This window comes from Kryptolebias marmoratus, linkage group LG16 (genome assembly GCF_001649575.2).
Source record: "Kryptolebias marmoratus isolate JLee-2015 linkage group LG16, ASM164957v2, whole genome shotgun sequence".
Lineage (NCBI taxonomy): Eukaryota > Metazoa > Chordata > Actinopteri > Cyprinodontiformes > Rivulidae > Kryptolebias > Kryptolebias marmoratus.
In genome coordinates, this window is record NC_051445.1 from 8,594,358 (window position 1) to 8,618,084 (window position 23,727).

The 23,727-nt window shown below is 42.3% G+C and overlaps 2 protein-coding genes across 4 annotated transcripts; both read right to left on the minus strand.

Moving 5' to 3' along the window:
• Positions 1-591: 591 nt before the first annotated feature.
• LOC108235334 (zinc finger protein OZF) lies at positions 592-5,063 on the minus strand. 2 transcript variants are annotated; one of them, XM_025005739.2, is made up of 4 exons: positions 4,934-5,063; positions 4,602-4,711; positions 4,230-4,434; positions 592-2,335 (listed from the first exon to the last, which is right to left on the minus strand). In XM_025005739.2, the coding sequence occupies exons 2-4, from the start codon at positions 4,623-4,625 to the stop codon at positions 951-953; spliced, it is 1,614 nt and encodes a 537-aa protein (XP_024861507.1). In that variant the 5' UTR covers positions 4,626-4,711; positions 4,934-5,063; the 3' UTR covers positions 592-950. The 2 variants fall into 2 exon arrangements, with proteins under 2 accessions (XP_024861507.1, XP_017270763.1); XM_017415274.3 differs by having other exon boundaries at positions 4,230-4,711.
• A 493-nt stretch (positions 5,064-5,556) lies between these two features.
• megf8 (multiple EGF-like-domains 8) lies at positions 5,557-23,727 on the minus strand. 2 transcript variants are annotated; one of them, XM_037980175.1, is made up of 44 exons: positions 23,329-23,727; positions 22,503-22,695; positions 22,237-22,400; positions 21,930-22,139; positions 21,648-21,828; positions 21,327-21,415; positions 20,881-21,094; positions 20,622-20,805; positions 20,151-20,296; positions 19,943-20,053; positions 19,660-19,811; positions 19,384-19,485; positions 19,045-19,192; positions 18,526-18,689; positions 17,968-18,171; positions 17,480-17,677; positions 17,106-17,351; positions 16,878-16,996; positions 16,639-16,770; positions 16,028-16,141; positions 15,785-15,868; positions 15,209-15,448; positions 14,922-15,106; positions 14,560-14,773; positions 14,180-14,420; positions 13,934-14,066; positions 13,533-13,783; positions 13,295-13,405; positions 13,073-13,191; positions 12,689-12,926; positions 12,413-12,584; positions 12,067-12,230; positions 11,843-11,978; positions 11,521-11,752; positions 11,278-11,404; positions 10,990-11,200; positions 10,557-10,771; positions 10,282-10,477; positions 10,013-10,169; positions 9,727-9,919; positions 9,463-9,633; positions 9,199-9,329; positions 8,807-8,939; positions 5,557-8,645 (listed from the first exon to the last, which is right to left on the minus strand). In XM_037980175.1, the coding sequence occupies exons 1-44, from the start codon at positions 23,350-23,352 to the stop codon at positions 7,143-7,145; spliced, it is 8,652 nt and encodes a 2,883-aa protein (XP_037836103.1). In that variant the 5' UTR covers positions 23,353-23,727; the 3' UTR covers positions 5,557-7,142. The 2 variants fall into 2 exon arrangements, with proteins under 2 accessions (XP_037836103.1, XP_017271058.1); XM_017415569.3 differs by having other exon boundaries at positions 17,106-17,354.

The window sequence follows — 23,727 nt, forward strand, 5'->3', positions numbered from 1 at the left end:
TTTCAGTCAGATCATGAACCAGAATGATGACAAGCAGTGGACAGACTCCTTTAACAAACACCTCCCAGTCTAAAAAACACCTAAACTCTGCTGTTTTATGGTAGATTTATGAGAGATGTCGGAGTCTGCTGGCCTTCTGACCTGTTGACTTTACTACAACTTTTTCTTTCTTGCTTGTTTCTCCAGTTTTTAGCCCCACAGTGCATGTCAGGATTGTTTGGGGATCAATAGGTTCAAGTTTTTTTTTTCCCAAAAATACTTTTGTTTGTACATGATTGGATTTAATTTACCACCTCTTTTCTTTAGTATAATTAATAAGTACAATTAGCTACACCAGATCTAGCAAGTGTTTGTAGCATTTCAGCCTCAAGTTAAGCGATGGTTTATATTATTCAGCCTGTGTGTGACTGCCAGCATCAAACTCCAAATATCTGAACACACTTTCGATCACAGACACATCTGTACTGAGCAATATATTAAAAGTTTTATTCTATATTTAACCTTTTAAATTTAGGTTTTGGGTTTAAATCTCTTAAACAGTCATATATAAGCAAATTATGCAGCTGTTAAAAATTACACAGTCTTCGTGCATTTATCAAACTATTTATTTTACTTTTACAGATACCTTAGCAGTGGAGAACAACGATCATTCTGGACATCCTACAGAACTAGTTCATATTTCATCTTCAGGCCTTGATCATATTAGTGTCTTACAAAACTGGTTAGAATGACACCAGACATAAAGTACATAAAGCTTGAGACAGTTGTGTAAATAGTATCATGCATTGCTCTTGATCAATATCTAGTTTTAATTTAAACAGGATTTCTTAACAGTTTTATAAATAGTTATTTAAAGATGATTCCATACTTTCAAACAATGACTTAAAACGTTAGTGTTAGAACCGCATACAGCTGACCTAATGTCCAATTTAAATCCTAAATATCTAAGCTCAGCGACATTTTGCGACGTGTCCGGAAAGATGGTGGGAGCGAGCAAACCTACGAAGGCAGTTGGGGCAGGAATACGGCTTTTCCCCGGTGTGGGTGAGCATGTGGGTTTTCAGATGGCCCGACAAGCGAAAGGTCTTTCCACATTCCTTGCATGTGTAGGGCCGCAGGTTGGTGTGACTCCTCCTGTGTTTGCCCAGGTCGCCAGAGGAAGTGTAGCAGCGGTGGCAATCTGGACATTTGTAAGGCCTTTCCCCCGAGTGTATCCTCTTATGCTTCACCAAGTCACCGGACTGAGTGAAACTCTTGTCGCACTCGTTGCATTTGTAAGGTCTCTCACCTGAGTGGATGCGTTGGTGATTTCTTAGATGTGCGAGGCGAATGAACCTGTTACCGCACACCGTGCAATGGTAAGGCCTTTCTCCGGTGTGTGTCCGTAAGTGCACCTTTAGCGCTCCGAGATCTCTGATTTCCAGCCCGCACTCTCCACACTTGTGAGCTTTCTCATTGTTGTGAAGTTTAGTGTGAACCCTCAGGTTTCTCCGAGTGTTGAAGTTCTTCCCACACACGTGGCAATGAAAAGGTCTCTCACTGGAATGCGTCCTCACGTGAAGATCCAAACTGGACTTGAATCCAAATTCCTTCCCGCATTCAGGGCAAGAATATTCCTTCTTACCAGAGTGCGTGGTTAAGTGGGACTTGAGGTGGTGCGACCTTATAAAGGCCTTGCCGCACACTTCGCATTTAAACGGCTTTTCTCCGAGGTGGATCTTCATGTGCTGCCGCCAACTGCTGCGCTCCCCGAACCTCCTGCCACAGTCTTTGCAGATAAACGGCCGGTCCCCCGTGTGGGTGCGCATGTGATCCTCCAGGCTTTGGGGCGTCCGTAACTTCTTGCCACACTGTGAACACTGCACACCAGTATCCAGACAGATCGGTTTGTCCTCGGATTCAGCTTCGTCTGGTTCGTGACACAGATGTCGTCCCTGACCCCAGGTGGCTTTAAAACTCTTCCCACAGTCTGCGCAACTGAGATGACCTCCTCTAGTGACCACAGACATGTTGTGCCAGCGCTGACAGTGATTCTTCAGGTTCTTGAGGTACTGGAAGCTGCGTGCACAAATTGGACATGGGTGAAGCCTGCGGGGAGGGGCAGAGGGGTGGACTTCGTGCATGTGGATGCTGAGGTGAGCTTTGCATTTGAAGGTGCTGCTGCAGATGGAGCAGACGTGTTTGTGACTGAAGTTTAGTGTGTGGTTCGGGAGGCTCTTTTTGAGATTGTCAAGATACTCTTTCTGATGGACCCACTTCACGTGTTTCTCCAAGTAGTCCATGTCAGTGAAGGAGACAGTGCAGTGAGGACATGGGAAAAACTCAGATGATGAGTCTAAGTGAGACAAAAAAAAAAAAAAGCAGACAGCAAAATGTATAAACAAAATTGTTCTATACTTTCCCCTCCTTGATAACAAATGTTAATAACATGCTGTTTTTTGAAACAATCACTTAAAATTAGCCACTGGACAGTGGTTCTATTTACAAAACAACAGTTGGATTATTTGGTATAGATCGTTGTTTTTGAACAAAGACTATAAACAAATAAATGTACAGATATATAAATACCTGTATAAAAATATACTGATTCACTGTGAATATGAGAACATTAAGCCAATGGAATATCTGTATTAAGATTTTGTTGAGAGGAAGAGAAGAGCACAGATGTAAAGTCCAACATTAAATAACAACTGTATGCAGTAAATATGTGGAAAATGGCCCATTTTTAGATGCATCTTGATGCAGACATTAATATTTTATGCATGGATGCAGTGACAGAACACAATTATAGTGAGCTATCCTCATTTCTGTGATTTTCCAACCACAGCATTTATACTTGCACAGTTAGCGTGAATAGTTATGTCCTGCTGACAATAAAAAGAAAATGTTGGGGTTGTTCAGTTGGTGCACAAACACCACAGAAGAAGAATAGAGTTACATGGCTTCAAAAATTATGCTTACAGTTTCAGAATATTTTTCAAGCTATTTCTGAAGTTATCGAACTGGTATCACCATATAAACGAAAATAAACAGAAAGCTGCAGGGCCTGATAATATTCTGGGTCATGTATTGCAACGCTGCTGCTGAATTAGCAGGAGCTTTTACAGACATCTCTCTCCAGTGAACTGTAAAGCTTTTGTTGCTGACCTCTGCCATAATGACGTGTTATAAATGACTAGTCATGGGACACATTAAAGTCAGCCTCCCACCTTCTCTGAATCCCCTACTGTTTGCTTATTGCGTCAGCTGGTCCACAGACTATGCAATCATACATACCCTACACACCGTCTTATCTCACATTAGGTAAAAGAACAGATGTGTCAGGACTGTGTTCCCTGACTTCTCTTCAACACAATCATTCCACAGCCAGTAAAGCTCTCTCTGCTCAGACTGAAAACCCTTCTCTGAGGTTAACTGAGTTTTTGAACTTCCAGGCATGAAACCAACAGACAATATGTGTCAGCAGTAAGATATCTCGCTCCATCAAACTGAGCATGGGGGCCCCTCAGGGATGCATGCTCAGTCCTTTGTCCTTTTTTTTATTATTTTCCTGCCAAAATCAGCACAAACCAGCTCATTGGGTTTGCTGATTATGCTGTTGACAACAGTGGTGGGGTTCATCAGTGATAAGGAAACATCTAACAGAGCAGAAAGGAAAAGATTTAGTGAGCTTGTGTGAGGGAAAAATACCCTATTTTTCTTTTATTACCAAAACAAGAAAAATGTTGACTTAAGAAAGGCTGAACATCATCCATCCCTCTGCACATCAGTGGCTCTCTTGTGAAAAAGGTCACCGGCACTAAATTTATATAAATCTACATTTCTGACAGTCTTTCTTAGATTCTTAACACTGTTGTTTTAATATTTTTTGATTTATTTATTTTAGGTAAGGTTTCAATTGCATTTTCTGGTATGTATTATAATATAGATAAGAGTACTGTATATATTTGTCTCTTTTTAACTAAGATATCATAGGCACTTTATGGTAATAATTTTCTGTCTGTATTATATGTATCTTTTGGCCTAACCATTTTTTATGTGGTATTGGATTCATAGGTATTGTCTACCCTTTATAATTTTAGCAATGACTTTTTGCAGTTTTGCTCTCTCTTCATCAAGTGTTATATATATATATATATATATATATATATATATATATATATATATATATATACATACATACATACATACATACACAAATTGTATTTGTTTCATCTGCCTGCTCGTACCTGTGGCGACAACCTCTCCCTCCTCAAACTCATCTTCGACGTTATCATCCTCCTCCTCCTCCTCTTCCTCAGCCTCCTCTTCACTGGGTGTCTCCTCTTTAACCCATAACTCTGTCTCCTCCTTGACAACAGCTTCACCAGATTCATATTCCAGCAGATCATCATGGTCAGAGCCCAACTCGCCTTTTATGTGTCCCTGCAGATCCTGACAGACAGCATCGGAATCAAGCTTAACTTTCACACAGTTATCCTCATCAATCTCCAGTGACTGTGGTTCCTCCTTTATTAAAATATTAAGATAATCTCCATTTATTGTGTATTCCTCATCATAAGAGCCTTCATCTTGTTCAGTAGTCTCCTGCTCTAATTTACATTCAGTTTTGACTGTGATTGCATCGTACTGTTCCTCTTCTCCCGTTCCTTTCTTCTCAGGTGACTTCATCTTCATTTCATCACCATCGGGGTCTCGTCTTTTTGGCGTGCTGTCAACCAGATGGACAACAAAGACAGCACAAAACACAACGTGAGGTCATGTACACGCGTTACTATTCGCGCCTTTGATTTGTTTGTTAGCGATGAATCGTTAGCATCCTAGCTAAGCAGCAGTCAAACCGTCAACACCGGGCTTCAATTTACGGCGCATTTGTTGTAGCGACGCAGCCCTTAATTGTTAGGCTTTCCTTTCATTAAATCAACATACTTACAATTATGAGTGAGGCGATTCAGACGAGGCTCTTTTGTGTGTATTTAAGATAGCCTTGGGCAGAGTAGCTGCCTTCATTCCTGCGCGAGTAATAAAACAAAAAAACAAAAACGAGAACACAGGAAGAGATCCGCAAACTCCCATTGGTTGTGGCAAAACGGCTCTGACCAATCATATTTCATGTAGACTTCCTGGTTAAATTAAAGGGACAGAGTCCAACTATGCGTCGATCTTTAAATCGAATAACAACAAAATTAAAATAAACCGTGATTAATGTCAAATTAAACATGGATACAAAAGGAAAAGCTTGCATTAGCTTTAAAAACACTTAAGTCGTATTGCTCTGGAAACTGCACAAACATTAAACAGATCATTTTCCAAACTAAGCCACAGTTAAGTCAGCTGTATGTCATACATACTGTAATAGTCTATTTTAAAGTTTTCTAATGTTTACAAAAAAATAAACACTCGAAAAGTCAAAATAAAACTTTATAAAGTCATGGCTCTTATTTGAAATACTGAGCCTGGTACAGATGTTTGTTTTATCCTCTAATAAATGTCCCCTTTTTCTTTTAGTTCTGCAATAATAAAAAAGGGTTGGATATAATAAAACCCAAACACAAAAATGTTCCACAGACTTTATTTCAGCTGACTCAGGACATTGAATCTTTGCTCAGTCTTCTGCACAATACTGTTCCCTTTCTTTGAAAACAAACAAACACATGTTATGTACAAAAATAAAGTATGTTAAAAAAAACCATACACAGATACAAGACAAAAAAGCGTTAATGGGTATTAGTGGAGGGTTGCTTTAAATATTTAAAGTATTTGTTTTAGCTGTTGTTTGGAGTTCATAAAAAAAAAAAGTTTTATTTGATAAGAAGCCAGTAGCCCATTAGTCAGTTAAATCCTTTGCAATGTGTGCACAAGTGGATGATTCATGTGGATAACAGGGCCACTGGCTTCATGCAGTGCAAAATGAAAGAAAGAACAAAAAAAAAATTATAATGCCATCACAAAACAGTAAACAAGAAATTCAGTCAGAAAACGCTCTCAAAACATTCTGAAATCTCTCACCAGGAGAATTTTCTCAGTTAACACTCTCACCACTTATTTTATTCCAATACAGTAACACTTATCAAACTGCATTTTCAACATCCATGTTCTGAAATTGTAGTAATAATTGGCAAATACAATAATCTTAGCAGCACACTTACTTCTTTGTAACTAGCAGTGGCCGGTGTCAGGAGAACAAAATGCAATTAAATAACATTATTCTCTTTTATGGACAAGTTTTGTAGTGCTATTAAATAACTGTATTGTCAAGAACTGGAAAACAATACTGGAAACATCATCCTGTATAATTTCTTTAAAATAAAACATACTCAGCTCCCTAAATACAATGTAAAATATTGTTTTTTTACTTACTCCAGGAGCTGCACCACATACACTTCCAACAAAAGCATTAAGAATAAGCTCACTGGCTCAAAGACAAGGCAAGAAGTGAAGGCAGATGAGACAATTAATGTAACAGAGCACATGAATAAATATGCAACAACATACTGAGGAGTCATTAGAACAGAAACATGTAGCTTTGAAGCCTGCCAAATATTGAGTTACATTATAAATCACTAATATTGACTGATATAAACCATCTCACAAGCAACACTGAGTTTGTTTTTCCTACACTGCGCTGCGCTGACAATCAACTGTTTGCAAATTATGCTTCAAAGTCCACTATTTTAAATAGCATTCATGATTGTATATCACTTTTTTGGGGCATAAAGCACATGTTGGTTTCAAAGCACGCAACTTTGTTTCCTTTTCATGATTCTTTTTCAGTGAGTATAATTTGAATGAGTCCAGCTTTAGTGTGCTCCTACCTCTTTAGTGTTCAGACATTATCTGCAAAATATTTTGCTGATAACTGCTGTAGTTCATTCTAGAGACAGCTGACTTGATCATGTGAAGAACTGAAATACAGTTTAGCAATACATCATACAATAAAAGACACTTATCTCATCATACAGTGTATGTACATTTCTGTTGTAAAAGCTCCTGGTTACTGACTTTAATGTACAGTAACTAGATCTGTTGGACCTTGCCTTTTTTAAGCTAAGTTTCTTTCAAAAAATTAATTTCTTATATTCTTAACACTTTACATCTGTCTTAACTCTGCAATATTTCATACTTATCTGCTGCTTGTTTTTCTACATGGCCATAGTGGTCAGGTGCTGATGTCCTAGCAGCCCTTTCCGCCCTGCACCCACCCCTGGATGCCCCCCTCCACTGCCATGACCACAGTATTCCTGCAGATTCTGGCGCAGAGTGACCAGTGCAGAGCCCAAACAGGCACGGTTTGGAGCCAAGACACCACCGGGCAGCTGGAACAGGACAGTGGCCACCCCGGCCATGCCGTCCTCGGTAGGCTCAAGGGTGATGGGCCCCACCTTGAAGGAGGAATAGGAAAAGCCCATGAGCTGTGAGAGGAAAGGGTCGGAGCGACAGAAGTGCTGGTAGCCAGAGTACGTGGACGGATGGTGATGATGTGAAGCTTGGGTTCCGGTTGTAGTGCTGGCATAGTGATGGGTGTTCAGGTAGTGCAATGGTAGGTGCTGTCCACTGTTGCCTCCTCCACTCAAGGTGAGGTGGTGATGGTGGTGGAGGTGGGCTGTGGGTCCAGAGTTTGGGTCATGTTTATAGGAGACTGGTCCTGCCCTGCCCCTCTGCCCCACTACTACTCCACCTAACTTCCCTGTGCGGGCATGAGCAAGGGATACGGTGCTGCCCCCCACCCCTCCACCAGCTGAAGGCAGATAGATGAGCTGAGGCTCTTCCGGCTCAAGGTACATGGTAAGTTTAGCAAATGGTCTGGACGCCATTTTAGTCATCTCTTGAATGTGGCGACGCTGCTCTCGACGAAAGTCCAGGAACTGCTTGACCTTCCACAAGAGAACACAGACAGACAAGAAGAGGAAAAAACAGGAGAAGAAAACAGAGAAGAAGACAAAGAGGTCGATATGGGCTTGGTCCTGTCGCAAAAACAGCAGTCCCTGGGACTCGCCCTGTCTCTCATCAGTTCCAACCCCTCTGAGAGAGATGTAAAAGCGGCTAGACTTCAGGGAGTGCACCTCATGAGGGAAGGTGATGACGACACGATCCCGAACTCCTCGAACAATAAGCACCGTCTGTGGTTTTAACACAGTTATGTAGGTGATGAGTCCTTCAGCACGCTCCTCTCTGATTTCCCTTTCTGGTCCGGGAGGTTTGGCTTGCAGCTGTAGTGGGTTCTGGGAAAGCATGGGACCTCCCAGATTGGACGAGGCGTTGGCAAACACTTTAATAGGGGACGGAGGAGAATCCTTATCTGCTGTAGATGCCCCACTTCTCACTGATTCCTCCTCTATTTTGATGGTGTGAATTCCTGTGTAGCTGTCCACATCAACAATGAAGGTGTCATGTGAGTTAGATACATACACCTCCACTTCTCCAAAAGTAACATCAATGGTGACCCGAATGTCTACATTTGTAAACTTCGGCTGGGCAGCAAAGAACACAGTGCGACCCCTAGGCAGGTTGCGAATGGTGGGGTCGTGGAAGCAGTTGGTTTGAGATGTGGGATCAAAGCAGTACTCTGTGTCCACATTAAACTGACGGTAGCATTGACGCCCGTTCACAGGGTTTCCATTGAAGGAGTCTTTGCACTTGGCACACTAAACGGGAGAGCAAAACAAACACAGTCTGAACATAATGCAATGACTTGACCCCCAATTTTAACTACTGCAACAGGACATGTTACAGAAAATAAAAATGAAACCTTAAATGTTACAAAAACATTATCACCATTCTACAAAATAAAAATCCCTGGTCTTACCTGCTGCCTGTAGCAGTCTTTCCTATCATTCTGAGGGCTGCTGAGGCAGGATGAGGTCTCCGTGTTGTTTTGACAGGGGCAATTTGTTCCATCGTGTTCATTACATCTGTCTGCATGGCCGTTACACTGACACCTGTAATGACGAGAAGACATTAACTACCAACCAAAAACAAAATGCATTTCCAATAAATCTAGACTGTCTTTTTGCAACATTTGCTATGTTGCAGGTTATAGTCATCATATCTGGCTACACAGCTTGTCAACCAATAATGATAGTGATAATAAGCATGAATGAAACTTTTAAAATGGGTAATAACATTGTTCTGTAACAGGCTTTAAATTGATAGTTACTATGAGAATTCATTGCCTGCTCAGCAGCAAGCCTTACTCACTTCTCACATTTCCCCTGCAGTAAGAAATAGCCAGTAAGGCAGCTCTCACACTTGTCCCCAACACTGTTGTTCTGGCAGTTCACACACACAGCATTTTCTTCTGTGGGACCCTCAGACACCCAGTTTTGAATCTGATGAAATTTAAAAGAAGTTAAAATAATGTCCATGGGCAAGATTTAAATGTGCAGATAAAGTAAACAAACTTATAGATGTATTTGTTTTACACTGTATCAAGTGAAGGATACAAGGATAGGAGATACTTACACTGCTGGGGTCCAGAGGGAACAGGCGAGGGTTTTCAAGGGCCTTACTATGTTCATCACGAGACAGACACACAACACTGTTTCCCTTGCAAAAGTCCCGACATGGACGACATGTGCCGCCACCTTTTGCAGATCCCACAAACAGAGGCTTACACTTCTCACAATGCTTACCCTAGAATTAAGGCAAAAAGAAATCACTTTTCACAAGTATATGAAAACAAAAACAACCTCCCAGCATGTGACTGGATATTTTTAAAACACTTACTATGGTGTTATTGTGGCACTCGAGACAAACATCGGGCTTGTTCACGCCAGCACAGTTGCTATGTTTGTTGCAGCTACACTGAGAGGAGCAATTATCTCCAACAAAACCAAAGTGACACTGGCAAACTCCTGGGGACACGCATGTCCCGTTCACACAGCCTTGTGCACATACTGGCTCACACTGACCGGAAACACTGAGCAGAAACAAAGACAAGAAGATCTGGGTAAACATGTCAAGTCACTACAAAGAACAGAACGGTATTTTATTAACAGCCCTCATTTATTACCTGCTGAGTATATAACCATGTTTGCAGGTGCAGTGGTATCCTTCAGGTAGGTCATGGCAGTCCTGAGTGCTGTTGCAGTTGTGATGGCCATTATCACACTCATCCTCCTCTGGGCAATGGAGGAAAGACCAACTGCTGTTTCTCAAGGGACAAACACCTGAAATAATGTTTTTTTTAAAATTCAGTGACAAAAAAAAAACAAAACACTGAATTGGTAGCATCATAAAAGCCACAACTTCTGAAACCTGACAATGGAATACTTTTCTCACCATCAAGTCCTCCTTGTAAACAGTAACCAGCCCCATTGCCCCCTCTAGTAGCACACCAGCCACACTGAGGCCTGGCAATGCACTGGGAACACTGGGTGAGCTGGGAGCAGTTAGGAGAGCAGGAGTCACCCCCAGAGAGCAGCCGGCCACACTGACCCGCTTCACAACGAAGAGGCACAAAGGATGGGCTCATGCACTGCAAAAAAAATGATAAAGGTTTGCTAGATATGAGCCTTATATTCATTCAATCCAAAGGTCAGGTGCTTCCAACGTACCTGCTGCAGAGCCATACTCCAAACACAGTGCTGCCAGCCCCCATCAGAGCCTCTGGAGCCCAGACAGAGGGTGCAGTTGTGGAGACTGTGGCAGGGGGGAGGGCATGGCAGAGGGGGAGATGACTCCACCTGCATGGGTGAGACGTTGAGCAGGGCGTAGCTGAAACAGGTCCAGTCGTAAGTGGGGTTTACACTCAGGATGCGCCTCGTCTCGCCTAAAGAAAAAATATCATCATATACTTTTTATGATAAAACATATACAGAGAACAAAACAAACACAACCATTATTACTGATACATATTTTGGACTGTATAATTTTATTAGTTTATTCTCAATTACTAAACACTTTCAGTCCTTATCTTTTTTTTTTTTTAAACAGACATCAAGTATCAGCTACAGATGGACCGCCTTCACACCATCACAGCCAGTGTACCTGTACGCTTGAATTGGCGAGTCCACATGCATTTCCCAGAAGCAGTACACTTGGGGCAGTCAGAAGCCTCGCAGCTCGTCTCAGTACAGTTGCTGGACAGGAAGATCTCTCTCTGGTTGATCCGACAGTCGTGTTCAGATGTACAACTGACAGAGCTGCTGATACACGCCCCTTCTGGGCAGTTTGTGCACCATTTACACTGCAAAGCAGGCTGCGAAATTTGGTAAAGAACATATTAGCTGACTGTAGATGTCTGTGACTGTGACAGATAGGGCTGTCGTATGTTACCTGCGATGGACTGGAAAATGTTTTAGGATGTCGAGCGAGGCATTCGCTGCAAGTCTTCAGTCTGCGGCACTGATCTGGTTGACGAGGAGTTGGGGAACAGGCAGACTGTGCAGACAAGCAGCCCATTCTGATGGAGAAAGAGAGTCAGGGGCTTATGTCTAATTCATTTAATTTACTAGCTCCAGATAACTTCAAGTATATAAAAAACGAATTTGATAGAGTTCCTGTTGACAAGCATGTTACCTTTCAGCAATATCAGAAGAAGCACAGGTGCCTCTACACCAGATGCAGCTCCCTGTAGTGCTGTTGCAGGCCTCCGGTGTAGGCAGCAGGCCACAAGGGTCAGAGGGCACGGTCAGAGTTAGGAGTCGGCCCAGTGTGACCCCATTGAAGCCACCTGACAAGAAAAGACGACCACCCCAGCTTGTCATGGCAAGAGACATTGAGCGGTTTACTGAATCTCCTGTGGCAGAGACTGAAAAAAAAAGACAATTAGACAAAGCAGTTACATTTGGGTAGAATGATGTTGAAATATTATTCTGTAGACAGACATTAAGATAGTCACCTGGTTGTATCCATGTGTTACAGTTGATTTGGTACAGAGACACAGAGTTACTGTAGTCTTCTGCTTCTGTCCTCCCACCCACAATTACCATGGTGTCTTTGATCAAAGCAGCAGCATGGAAGAAACGGGACAGGGGCTACACAGCAAACAAAGACAAGTTAATTTTACACATTTCATATGCCTGCTTGCTTGCCTAAATGTGGTAAGGTGGAAAGGTTCCTTACCTTATTACCCTGTGAGGGAACCAGGAGAGACCAGGTAAGATTAGGATAGTACAAACTGTAGAGCTCGCCTGATGGCTCCACTGTCTCCACATGAAAGCGGTAGCCTCCAAACACATAGATGGCATCAGTCTGCTCATGGTACACTGCTGAGTGGCCATATAAACCTGATTGAAGAACACATGAAAAATCAGATCTTTGAACGGAAGAAACTGTATAGCTGCATCTTTGTTTATCTTCCCATTTCTTTTACAGACTTTTAAAATATGAGCCAGATTTAGTCTAATTTAGAATGTGCATCAACTATGAATGAACTGTGATACAACATAATGGGAAGGTCTTTAAAAACCTGTGGGTGGTGTTCCAGTGTGGGGGGCAATTGTCCAGTTCCCAGTTTGAGAGCTGAACTCCAGTAGATGGTGATTGAAGCCATTTTCTGGAGAGTAACCTCCAATCAGCAGAACTGAGGAGTCTCGACGTACAGTTAAAGTGTGACCTGCCACCGGGGGCAGCACTGAGCTCTGCAAAAGAAAACGAAAATGTAATGTCATTCAGCTACAACTTCAATTCTTTATTTTATTTATTTTTAATTATCTTGTATTTACATTATAATTCAAATCCTAACCTTGTGTTCTCGCCAGACTAAGCTGCTGAGATTGAGACTCCAGGTATCCATGGCAACACCTTGTTGAGTGACACCGCCTACCACTAACATGAAGCTGTGATCACCATCATGGCTTCCGGTGCTAGGGTCGTAACTGGTCAGCAGTGACGAGGCGTGGTGATAGCGAGCACTTGGAGTTGAACCCTCATCCAGAGAGCTTGTCAACATTTGGGTCCAACGATGATCCAACACAGAATATCTAAACCAGACAGTGGAAAAATGTTTTTATATGCAGAGAGACAAAGCATTAGCACCTACAGCTCTACAACATCAAACCTACTTTAAAACACAGCTCTTACAGTCCTGCATCTTAAGCTCCGACAGTCTCAGGTTTTACTCTCCTACCTGTAAACATTTCCGAGAATCCCCTCTGTCAAAGACAGTCCTCCATACATCCAGAGGTTTCCCTGTGGTTCAGACACCAAAGTGTGTCCCATTCTGTGAAGGAACCTGTGGGCGTGGTTCTGTGAAACATACATAAGTGTCCACATTGAGTTTATGCAAGGCAGGATGTGTAATTCATTAATTACAACAACGCATCATTTTGCTTATTAGTTCAGTCCCTACCATTGTCAGCTGAGTGTCCAATAGCGTCTCCCAAATCAAACTGTTGGCATCTCGGGGAACGGAGCAGTCTGAGCCAGCCCAGCTCTCTGAGCACACACACACTCCCAGAGACTATGAAAAGTGAAACATGTTAACCTTTTTTTTAGATTGTTTTTAACTATTAGAAAATGAACTGTAAAATAATACTTTCTACACAGCTCTAAAAAATATGTAAGCAAAAATTTAAAACGTTTCTTACTATATTACAAACTCCTCTTCCTTCTGATGCTCCACAACCCTGAGGACACATGGGCCGATCACAATGTGGTCCCCCGTATCCTTTAGGACACCGACAGATACCACCCTGACACTGGGCTGCACCAGAACACACAGATGAACCCTCTTCATCCTCGTCAGAGCTTTGCTGACACCGCCGTACCCAGAAAGACGCATTGAATCCCTGTGGTTTGTTTGAAGAGACGTTGGCTTCAAAGTAGACCGAGATCACACCTGGTGACCGAAGAGAAGATACGACATGGCTTTACACTGACAATGATAACATGCAAACTGTAAATGAGTAATAGCAAATAAAGCTAAAAGTGAATAATAAGCTTATTACTGAGGTTGTGTGCTACAGACGTGTTCAGGTTTGAGGCCTACCTGAGGTGGCCTGTACTGTGATAGGCTGAGTCCTTGTAGTGCCACAAAATGCTCCAATAAGATTATGATCAGAATGTACAACGCCATTGTCCAGGAAACGAGGAAGGCCATCAAACACATAGACATATGAGCTCTGCAAAATAATGTAAATTTAATGTAATTTATCTACTTCATACTGATAGCTGTTTGCCACAGAGCAGCTCTAATAACAATTTATGTCTATCAAGAAGTCATATTTAAGCTTACTTTACAGTACGTGTGAGAGTCTGGGTGCAGAGTGAGGGCCACTGGGGGGCAGAGCTGTCTGGGCAGACAAGGTGCCAAGTTCTCAGTGACAGACAAGACCCACAGACAGTGAGAGAGTCCTCCTTTCCCTTCGGTGCCACTCCGCCATCCCAAGGAAGAGGACAGGGGAATGGCTGAGGAGGAGGTGGAGGACAGCAGGACGGAGCGGCCCTGGCACTGACGGTAGCATGTGCCATTGTTCCTAATGGTAAGGATAAAAAAAAAGTCAGAATCAGAAACCGAAATTAATCAGTTTCAATTTTTTAAAGCACTCAATTTAGATACACAAAAACATGAAATGCATGCATTACTGTTAAGATGTGCAGTGAGGCTCTTCTTACCTGGGGTCCCCATAATAACCCGGCAGGCAGGACTCACAGTGTGGTCCCTGAGTGTTGTGAGTGCAATAACATTGGCCTGTCTGGTTGTGACAGTATCCTTGCTGAGGGTCGCCATGTCCGTTGCACTCGCAAGGCACACAGCCTCCACCCCCAGCCAGGGCTGAGCCAAAGCTACCTGGACGGCAGTGTTCACAGTGAGGCCCTGTGGTCCAATCTGAAATACAGAGAGAGAGAAAAATAAGCAGTCCGATCAGTACGTAGACGTATCAACCACTACAATGACGTTCTGATACATTTCCCTCTTCTGTTTTTACAAATTTTAACACAGAGTTAAAACCATAAAATAACTAAAATGGTCTCACCCTGGCATTCATCGCAGATGCCTGGAGCAGTGATGCAGGTGGAGTGGAAGTTGCAGCCACAGTCGACGTCACACTCAACACCACTCAGAACCAGAGTGGCAGGGTCAGACGTCCAGCCAAGGGAACATTCACACTCAAACCGTGGGCTGCCGCTACACTGGCCCTCACGACACTCATTGTAACAGCTGTGAAAAGGGATTTTTAAAAAGATTTATTAGGTTAAATTTAACTGACCAGGTTATTTTTATTTAGAGCGTAATTTTTTTTTTTTGTGCAGGAACTCTTACGTTTGGTTGCAGTGCAACGTGCCATCCCCCATGTATCCTCTCTCACAGTGACACTCATAAGAGGTGGGCGTGTTAATGCAGGTGGCAAAAGGATGACAGTTGTGAAGGCCTAGCCTGCATTCCTCTACATCAGGACAAGTGGAGTAGGACCAGACCGCATCTTTCTCCTCATCATCGAAGTGCTCAAACTCCATCTCCATGTCGAGGGGTCTGGGTGGGGCAGAGGTCTGAGGCTCAGGGCTAGAACAACACAACACAAACATCTAAGGTTAAAAAAAAAAGCTAAATTTGCAATTAAAAGATGCAGAGATTTCTTGAAAATGCAACTAACACTTTGAAGTTTATCTACAATTCAGTAACTTGGATAATTTATTCATGAGTCTAGCAGTCTTAAAACATTGCAATTAAGTATTTTAGTAGTTCTAAACAAGCCTCATGTCCATGAAAACTACAACAAATGAATTTTCAACATGCAATAAACACAAAAACATAAATATTACACTTGGGCATTAATAGTTCTTTTCCTATGAAAACTAGTTAAGACAGCTTGAAATAAATTGTAATGAGACATCTTACTTTGCAGCTCGAGCTTCAGCCACAGCCACACTGCAGTTGTATACAGACGGGTCATCTACTCCTGCCCAGTCTCCCCTTAAGCATCTAAAACGACAACAATCAAAAAACACATTTCACATATCCACCCCTGATAATTAAAAGGATGTTTAATTTAGCTATCATTTCAGTAATGTTTTTACAGTCCGTGCCCTTTCTTTGTATGTGCTCTTTATCAAAGATTGTTTTTCTGTTGGTCATACTTACTTCCCAATTGTGGGATTATTGTAGTCACCACACCAGCCACACTGGAATGTTCTCAGGCAGTCAGTACATGTGTTTAAAGCTGAACACTGTTTACACTGGGGAACTGAGTGCACACTGATAAGAAAAAACAAAAAGAAACAAAAATTTAGGTTATTGGCTGGCAAAATATACCAACATGTGTTTAAGTAATGTAACTATTTGTGTTCAAAATAAAAAAAAAATAGATTCTTTATGTTGGTGACTGCACAGTTGACACTTCAGACATTTAGATGATTAAGACAAGTTTGTCCCAAATTCGTAATGAATAATGACTACTCAGTTAAACCCAAAGGCCAAGTCTTACTTTGGAGTATGGTTTCATTGTTTTTCTTTAACAGAATTGCGCATTACATTTCTTTTCAAACAAAGTGTCCAAATTAAAATTAAAGACTTGCCATTTAGATACAGTATCCATTGAGGTACTATAAAAATTGTGCAACTCTCCAACTGCAGTCTAGACTGTATATGCAACTGTAATTTGTTATTAGGTTTAACAATTCACAAACCAAAAGAGGAGAAAAATAATTGAAAACTAAATTTTTTTTTAAGTGTTGCAAATGAGCACATTTTACCTGTCATACCAGTCCCTGCATTCTCCGTAGGGGTATTTTGTGAGGTAGGCAGCGAAATAGAAGCAGGCCTGAGCTGACTCGCACCATGCACACTGGCTGGAGTTAGACAGGCACTCGCCACATGTTTTTCTCCTTGACAAAAAAAAAGGGGAGAACAATGGCAGTGAGATGTTAATTCTTGATAAAAATCATGTAATATTTGAAATGACAAAAGTTTGAAAAATAGTTTTTCAGCTCACTGGTTGCACACTTTAGGACACCCCTTTGAGTCACGAATGGATCCTTCCAACCTGCCCCGCCGACTGCACTGGTAGTCACCTTTCTTGCTGGAGTTTATCTGCCACTCACAAAATGGGTCCTGTAAAATAAAGTTCGATTAACGTCAGTCAAGATTTTAGAACTTCTAAAATAAGCGACAGAAAATATGCAGCATATTTATTTTGTTTTGGATAATATCTGTGCTGTACCTGAGTACATGCAGAGCAATCTCTGTACTCTTCACACAGTGGGCAATGTGGCGGTGCCAACAGCAGATGGCGCTGACCTTCACCCTTGTCCGTTTCAGGACAATGTTCGAGGTCTGGCATGTCCCGCAACAAGCAGCGGGACAACGATGGACACCAGCCACAAGACTGGTCAGACAGACAGGCCAGACATGACATGTACCCAGAGCAGGAACCTGAGCGGTAGGGCTCCAGGAAAAGGAAAGAGATCTCCTTGAGGAAAAACAAAATCCATTTATTATTCTGCTTGTGTATAACAAACTAAGAAAAACAATTGTTTAAAAAAATAACAGAAATGTAAGTTTTTTAATAAAAGTTTTAACTATATCACTACTCACGCTCCCTCCGGGTAACGTTCTGTTCCAGATTAGGGCCATTTCGCTGGTCTGCCCTGATCCTGAGTTGTTAAGGTAGCCCTCAGCTTGAACAAGGTAATGGTTGCCCCTGGTCAGGTTAGAGAAAAGTCTGCTTCCATCCGGCCGAACCAGCAGCTTCAAATCCTTTTCCTGCTGAGCTGCCCAGCGACCCACTATCTCCTGATAGGCCAACAGTTTCACACATACAATAATAGGATTAGTGGAAAAAAAGCAAGGAATCTTTTTGGAAAAAAACCCCAACAGCAATATAATAAAATAATAATTTATATATATATATATATATATATATATATACACACACACACACACACACACACATTCCATAATAGGGCATTTATTTAATAATAAATCGTTCTATGATCAGCTGCACTCGTTAGCCCAAAATTATATTTTTATTTTCTACATTTGAAAATTTGTTACTACTGTTAAGGAGTTGCACTCATTCTTACCTGATGGGTGGAGTTGGGTCCTAATGCCATCCTGGCCTCAAAATGGAGCCTCTGAATGCGAGCCCACATGGAGACGGTCTCTGTAGGTGGAGGTGCAGGTGGAGGACCCCCCCACAGTGGGTGGATGAAGCCCTTGAACTGCAGGGCCACATCCATTTCTGTGGTCGGACTTAGAATGATGGTGGTACTGCGGAGGATAGAAACCTGGTGGTGGGGGGTGGGGGGGGGGTGAAGTGGACGAAGGACAGTGGAGGATAGATGGAAGTGGAAACACATCAACAGGAGCACTATTCTCTATACACTGCTCCAAATGTTCGACTATCTACTTGAGGAAAAAAAAAATTCTATGAAAAACAGAGAAAAACAACAGAAGAACTGAGTACAAGTCAAATAATTTGAAAACAACATAATGGAAATATCAAATAAAAAGGCAATAAAAGATAGAGAGCTTTAGTGGAGCCACAATTTTTAAAGGAAGGAAGGAGGATTAAGTATAAGCATAGCGGGAAGTGGTTACAACAACTAGTACAGTGAGCAGTTGAGATTAGGACTCCATACCTTGTCAGGCTGGGAGTCGTTGCGGGGGTGCTGGAAGGTGAGCAGGTGCAGTCCCGGGACATAGTTCTCGGTGCGACAGGAGTGGAGGGAGGTTAGGAAAAGGGTACGCTCCCCCCACCAGCCGTACGCCCCTGAGATCTGGTCCACACGGCACGCACTTCGCTCTGTGAGACCGAGAGGGAGAGGTCAGCACACAAAGTACACATCTGACCTCAGTTGTATTATACAGCAGTTTCAATGAGTATACTACTGTACTAACATGACTGATCTGTGACTTATGTGTGACGTGTTCACACGAAGTAAAATGACACGACTTTACTGCACTGAAGAAACTGTGATTGGACAGGCAAACCAAATAACAATCTGAGTAGCCTGTCCAATCTCAGCAGGGTGTATAGTCACGTCACTAAACTCCATCTCAGAATCACGCCAAACAGAAGTCTAGTCCCTCCCATGTCAACTCCCAACATCTTGTTGTTTCTTTCCTTCTGCCCTCCTTCCTCCCTCCTTAGGTCTCACCTGACACTGGTAGGCAGGACTCATTCTGAACACACCAGCCAAATTCACCGGGGGCTCGGGCAAGAGATGCTGGAGTGCCACTGAACACCAGGCAGGACTGACAGTCTGACAGGAAGCGAGCCAGGCCCAAGCAACCAGTGCTGCCACACTACGAGCAGAAAACTAAAGTTACTAAAGCTGAAACAAACTAAAGTCATTGGCATTCAAACAAAAACATTGAAAAATGAATCTAATGATATAGAACCAAACAAAGGAAATAGTATACTGTTTATGATCTCTACAAATGTTTAAATTACTTAGACTGAATAAAGCAAAATACTATTTCAGTGGAAGTGTTACCGGGTTAGTGGGCTGGTACTCTCGACAGCGGCCTTCACACCAGCTGCACTCTGGGTTCTTAAGGCACATACTTTCATCAAGTGCTTCAGCACAAACAGCATCCTGGAATAGTGAAAAGACAGTAGTTCATATAAATACAGGAGTGAAATGCAACCTATCCTCAAATGTCTTTTGGTTTTCATCCAATCTCTGGCGAGCTTTTACAATTTCATAAATTTCTAGGTACCACAAATGACACTGATTTCCATTGTTTTGCTTTATGGCACTTAAACTCACCCTGTCACCTTGATCGCTACTAACAAACAGTGGCACTTTATAAGCCACAAGATCTCCACGGGCAACACCACTGTAACCGCCGGCAACTAGCAGCACTCGCCCCTCCATCACAGCAGCAACGTGTGAGTACCGGCCCCTCACAACCTCACCGTCTTAGAAAAAAAACAAAAAACTTTAGTCGGCACTTTATCTGCACAAGTATCGAGAACATCCAAGCAATGACTTGAGGAAAATACAACTATAACATAAGAATTGTAACAGATTATAGTCCACAGGTACTCACTGGAGGGCCATCTTGCCCCAGACGACACCCATTGGTGGCAGCCCAAATGATAGAAAAAGATTTCCTCATCATAACATTTCTCCTCTTGGTAGTGAATATGAACATTGCCCCCTGAAAGAAAGAAAAATAAATAAATAAAAAACAAACACATAAATACTGTGCAGCAGCAAAAATCAAACTAGTTTGTGCTACATTTCTTGGATCTCACCATAAACCACCATGTAGTTTCCAATGACAGTGGCCGTGTGGAAAGCTCTCTCTCTGGGTCCAGTTGCTGGGAAACGGGAACGGAAAGAAGTCCAAAAACGCCGATCCACGTGGAACACATCAGTGTTGTTGACCCGCACGCTAAATCTTAAAAAAAGAAGAAAAAAAAACCCATACAGCACTGACTAAGAAGATCCTTTTATCTGATAGCTTAATAATCTAAATGTGTTTAAGTTAAACAAATGCTTTTTATCTTTTGTTTATGATAAAAAAATATTCATGTTCTGCTAATCCAGTTTTTTTATCTACATTCATTTGACTCTTACTTTAACAATTTACTATATTATGAATAGAGGATTACACAAAATATCACATATCAAATGTTTTTGAAAGATTGAAACACTAATGTTCTTTCACTCGCTCATGTAACAATGTGTATTTCATTATTCAGTATGCATAAATATGCGCGTACCTAGCAGTGGTAGGCCGGTGACCTCCGTAGACTAACAGTGTCCTGGATGGGCTGTGGAACACCATGGAGTGACCAGCAGAGGCGGGAGGTTTGCCACCGGTGGGCTGAACGGTTTCCCACCGCCCTGAACCATGCAAGCCAAAACGATACAGAGTCGAGAAAAACATATCCTCCTCTGTGCGACCTGGGAAAGAAATTTAGGTAAGATTTATTTCTTTAATAATTAAAAGCAACACACAGCCTGTAATATCAAGCTCACCTCCAAACACATAGAGATAACTGTCAACCACTGCTGCAGCGTGATTCGCCAGTTTGGGAGCACCTCGTGAACTGGAAAATCCGAGCTGCTGCCAGTCATCTTGGAGTGGCCGGTACATCCAAACATCATTGGCCAGGGAGCCGTTAGCTAGTTCTCCTCCAAAAATAACCATGTTACCCATGTACTCCACAGCTGTGTGGGAATGACGAGCCAACTAATAGAAAACAGCCAAAGAAAGCAGAAAATAATATAATAACACAAATATTAAACAATAAATGTGAGATCTGAAATTTGTGATATTTTACATATACTTCTAAAACAGGTGATTATTTCAGAAAATAACATAAATTTTACAAACACTAACCTAATTATTGTAAAGTTTTTATTTACACAATCAGCCAGCAGTTAATTTTTAACCAAGCAGATATTAACTACAAACTACTTACAGGAGAATGGCCATAAGACCTGCTTTCCCATTGGTTGGATGTGAAATTGTATTTGATCAGGTCACCAAGTGCTCTGTTCAGATCGAACCCTGCACATAGAAGATGAGAAATATTCAAAATCAAAAGGACTGTCAGACACTTTAAAACGATACCAGTCAAACAAAGGACAACAGCCTTATTCAGGAACTTTGATGAATGTTAAATTAAAAAAAAGAAAGGCAGACATGTTTTACAAGTGTGTAAAAAATGGGAGAAAAAGTGAGTGTGTTCTCTAAATATTAAAAAAGGAATCACTGATCTTCTTCTGTGTTTTATACCCACCACCGAACAAATACATGGCTCCGGTTGAGGACAGGTACACGCCAGCAGAACCTGTTCTCGGAGGTGTGTGGGGGTTTCCCTCACTCACACGCCACCACTGGCCTGCCCCGCTGTCATCATGGAGACCCAGCTGGCAGCTGTGGCCCAAAAAGCCTGGGTTACACTGACAGCGTTCTCCTTTCTGAAACAAATCATAAAAGGCAGTCCATTAAAAACAAAACAATAAACTGGGAGACTTACTCAAAGCTTTCTCAGTGAAAGACAATTAACATTTTTGTGTACCTTGTCACATTGGCCATTCAAGGAACAAGCCTGGGAACACAGAGGAATTGTGCAAGATGTTCCGCCCCAACCCAGATGACAGTGGCACTTTGACAGGGTGGAATCACAGCGGCCATGTCCACCACAGGCTCCAGGGCAAACTGAGAAGGTGTAGGTTGCATTAAAGCCCAGGAGGTTGTAATTAGCATCACTGAAGAGATGGATGAGCATCTGAAAAAAAAAGATAAAAAAGGAAAACAGGTGATTAGTTACTTCAATCAAACCGAAAATGCTAAAAACAGCTGAAGTTAAGTTCTTATTATGTTACCTTGCCAGACTTTGCTTCGATTGGTTCAGGCAAAGAGTTGCCACTCAGGCTGGCAAGAAGAGGGCTCTGATAGGAGTCACCATCATACACAAACAAGTAGTCGTAGGTACACTCTGTGTCCATAAAGGTGAAATTTAAGACGATGAAGTGATTGTTGCTGGGAGCTGAAAAATAAGAAAAACTTCCAGTGTAATTAATCCCAGTCGAGAGCTGCCTGCTAAAAATAAAAAAGAGAGAGCACAGCAAACTGTTTTAGGCTGTCCTACCTTTGATAAGCCACTCGCAGTTCCCATTGACAGAGTAGTTTCCCGGTCCATCTGTGACGTAACCCGGGGGTCCCCTCAGCACTTGTCTGTGGCCCTTGCAGTCGCCTGCCTGGCATACAGGTGACTTGGCTGACAGGAGAGCCACTACAATGAGGATGGAGACAGGGATGGGGGAGGCCATCGCTGGCACTGCCTGAATGAGGGGAAAATGGAGGGACAGAATAAAACACACATCTAACAAAACAAGAATTGGTGAAGATATGCTGTAAATATGTGGCACTACAGTGGATCACCTGATCTACACAAGAGGTTGAATGGCAGGTTTTGTGATGGAAATCAGAAAACAACTTCGTGTGGCCCTGAAGAACCCACTACTCGGTTGCACAATTTTGTTTTGCTGCCTGATCTCATTTGGAGTCTAAATGATCCACTTAAATAATGCACTACAAACGCTCCAATTATCATGAAGAAAATCGAGGCAGCCTCTAAAACAGATAGTGATTCTAATGTAGCTGTTAGCCAGATGGTTAATACAACGGCACGAATCTCAGAAATAAAAGCACACCGAGAAATTATTTTTGTTTGTTTGTCAAGATATAAAAATACAAAAATAAACATTAACACAGCTGTCTGGAGTTGCATTGGTTGCAGCACATCAGCTAAGCAAGAAGGCAAATGATAACAGAGAGGGAGAAAAAAAGATGGGCTCCCTGCAGGGTATCATAACAAAGCTAACAGAGAAGGGTTCGCTAAGCTAGCTGACAGAAAACCGTTAACCCCCCGGAGCCGTTATGTTATTAATTAGATTTTATCATCATATACTTACCGATTCCCGTCTCTTTGGGCCCATGGTGATTTACATCGTCGCCGGGCCTTCTAAGGTAAGCAGCCGCCCGGGGCTAACTTAATGTTTTGGCGAGGGCTGAAAGCTGACAGCTAGCTAACCTAGCTAGCTGCTACCGACCGTAAGCGACTGCGGAGGGCGGAGGCTGCAACACGGGGCTCCTTGCTAGCTGCCCGCTAGCCAAATCCAGATGCGCAGTCGTCAGCGGCTGCAGAGTGCCATAATAAATCATTCCTCAGTGCAACTGTGAAATATTAGTGTTTTAGGAGAAGCTGTCAGCTAGCTACGTAAAATCTTAACTACGGACGCGTAACACCGCACATTACTATTTTATGCCTGTAATGTAACCGGCTTTAGCGACTCCTACTGCCCGGGTTGTGT

Excerpts from the sequence above, each read along its gene's own strand:
- megf8 (XM_017415569.3), bottom strand. The coding sequence starts at position 23,352 with ATGGGCCCAAAGAGACGGGAATCG. Across the intron at positions 13,784-13,933 it reads CACAGTACAGGCCACCTCAG|GTGTGATCTCGGTCTACTTT; the intron begins GTAGGCCTCAAA and ends TTCGGTCACCAG. Across the intron at positions 13,192-13,294 it reads TGGACACTCAGCTGACAATG|AACCACGCCCACAGGTTCCT; the intron begins GTAGGGACTGAA and ends TATGTTTCACAG.
- LOC108235334 (XM_017415274.3), bottom strand. The coding sequence starts at position 4,677 with ATGAAGATGAAGTCACCTGAGAAGAAAGGAACGGGAGAAGAGGAACAG. Across the intron at positions 2,336-4,229 it reads GGGAGAGGTTGTCGCCACAG|ACTCATCATCTGAGTTTTTC; the intron begins GTACGAGCAGGC and ends TGTCTCACTTAG.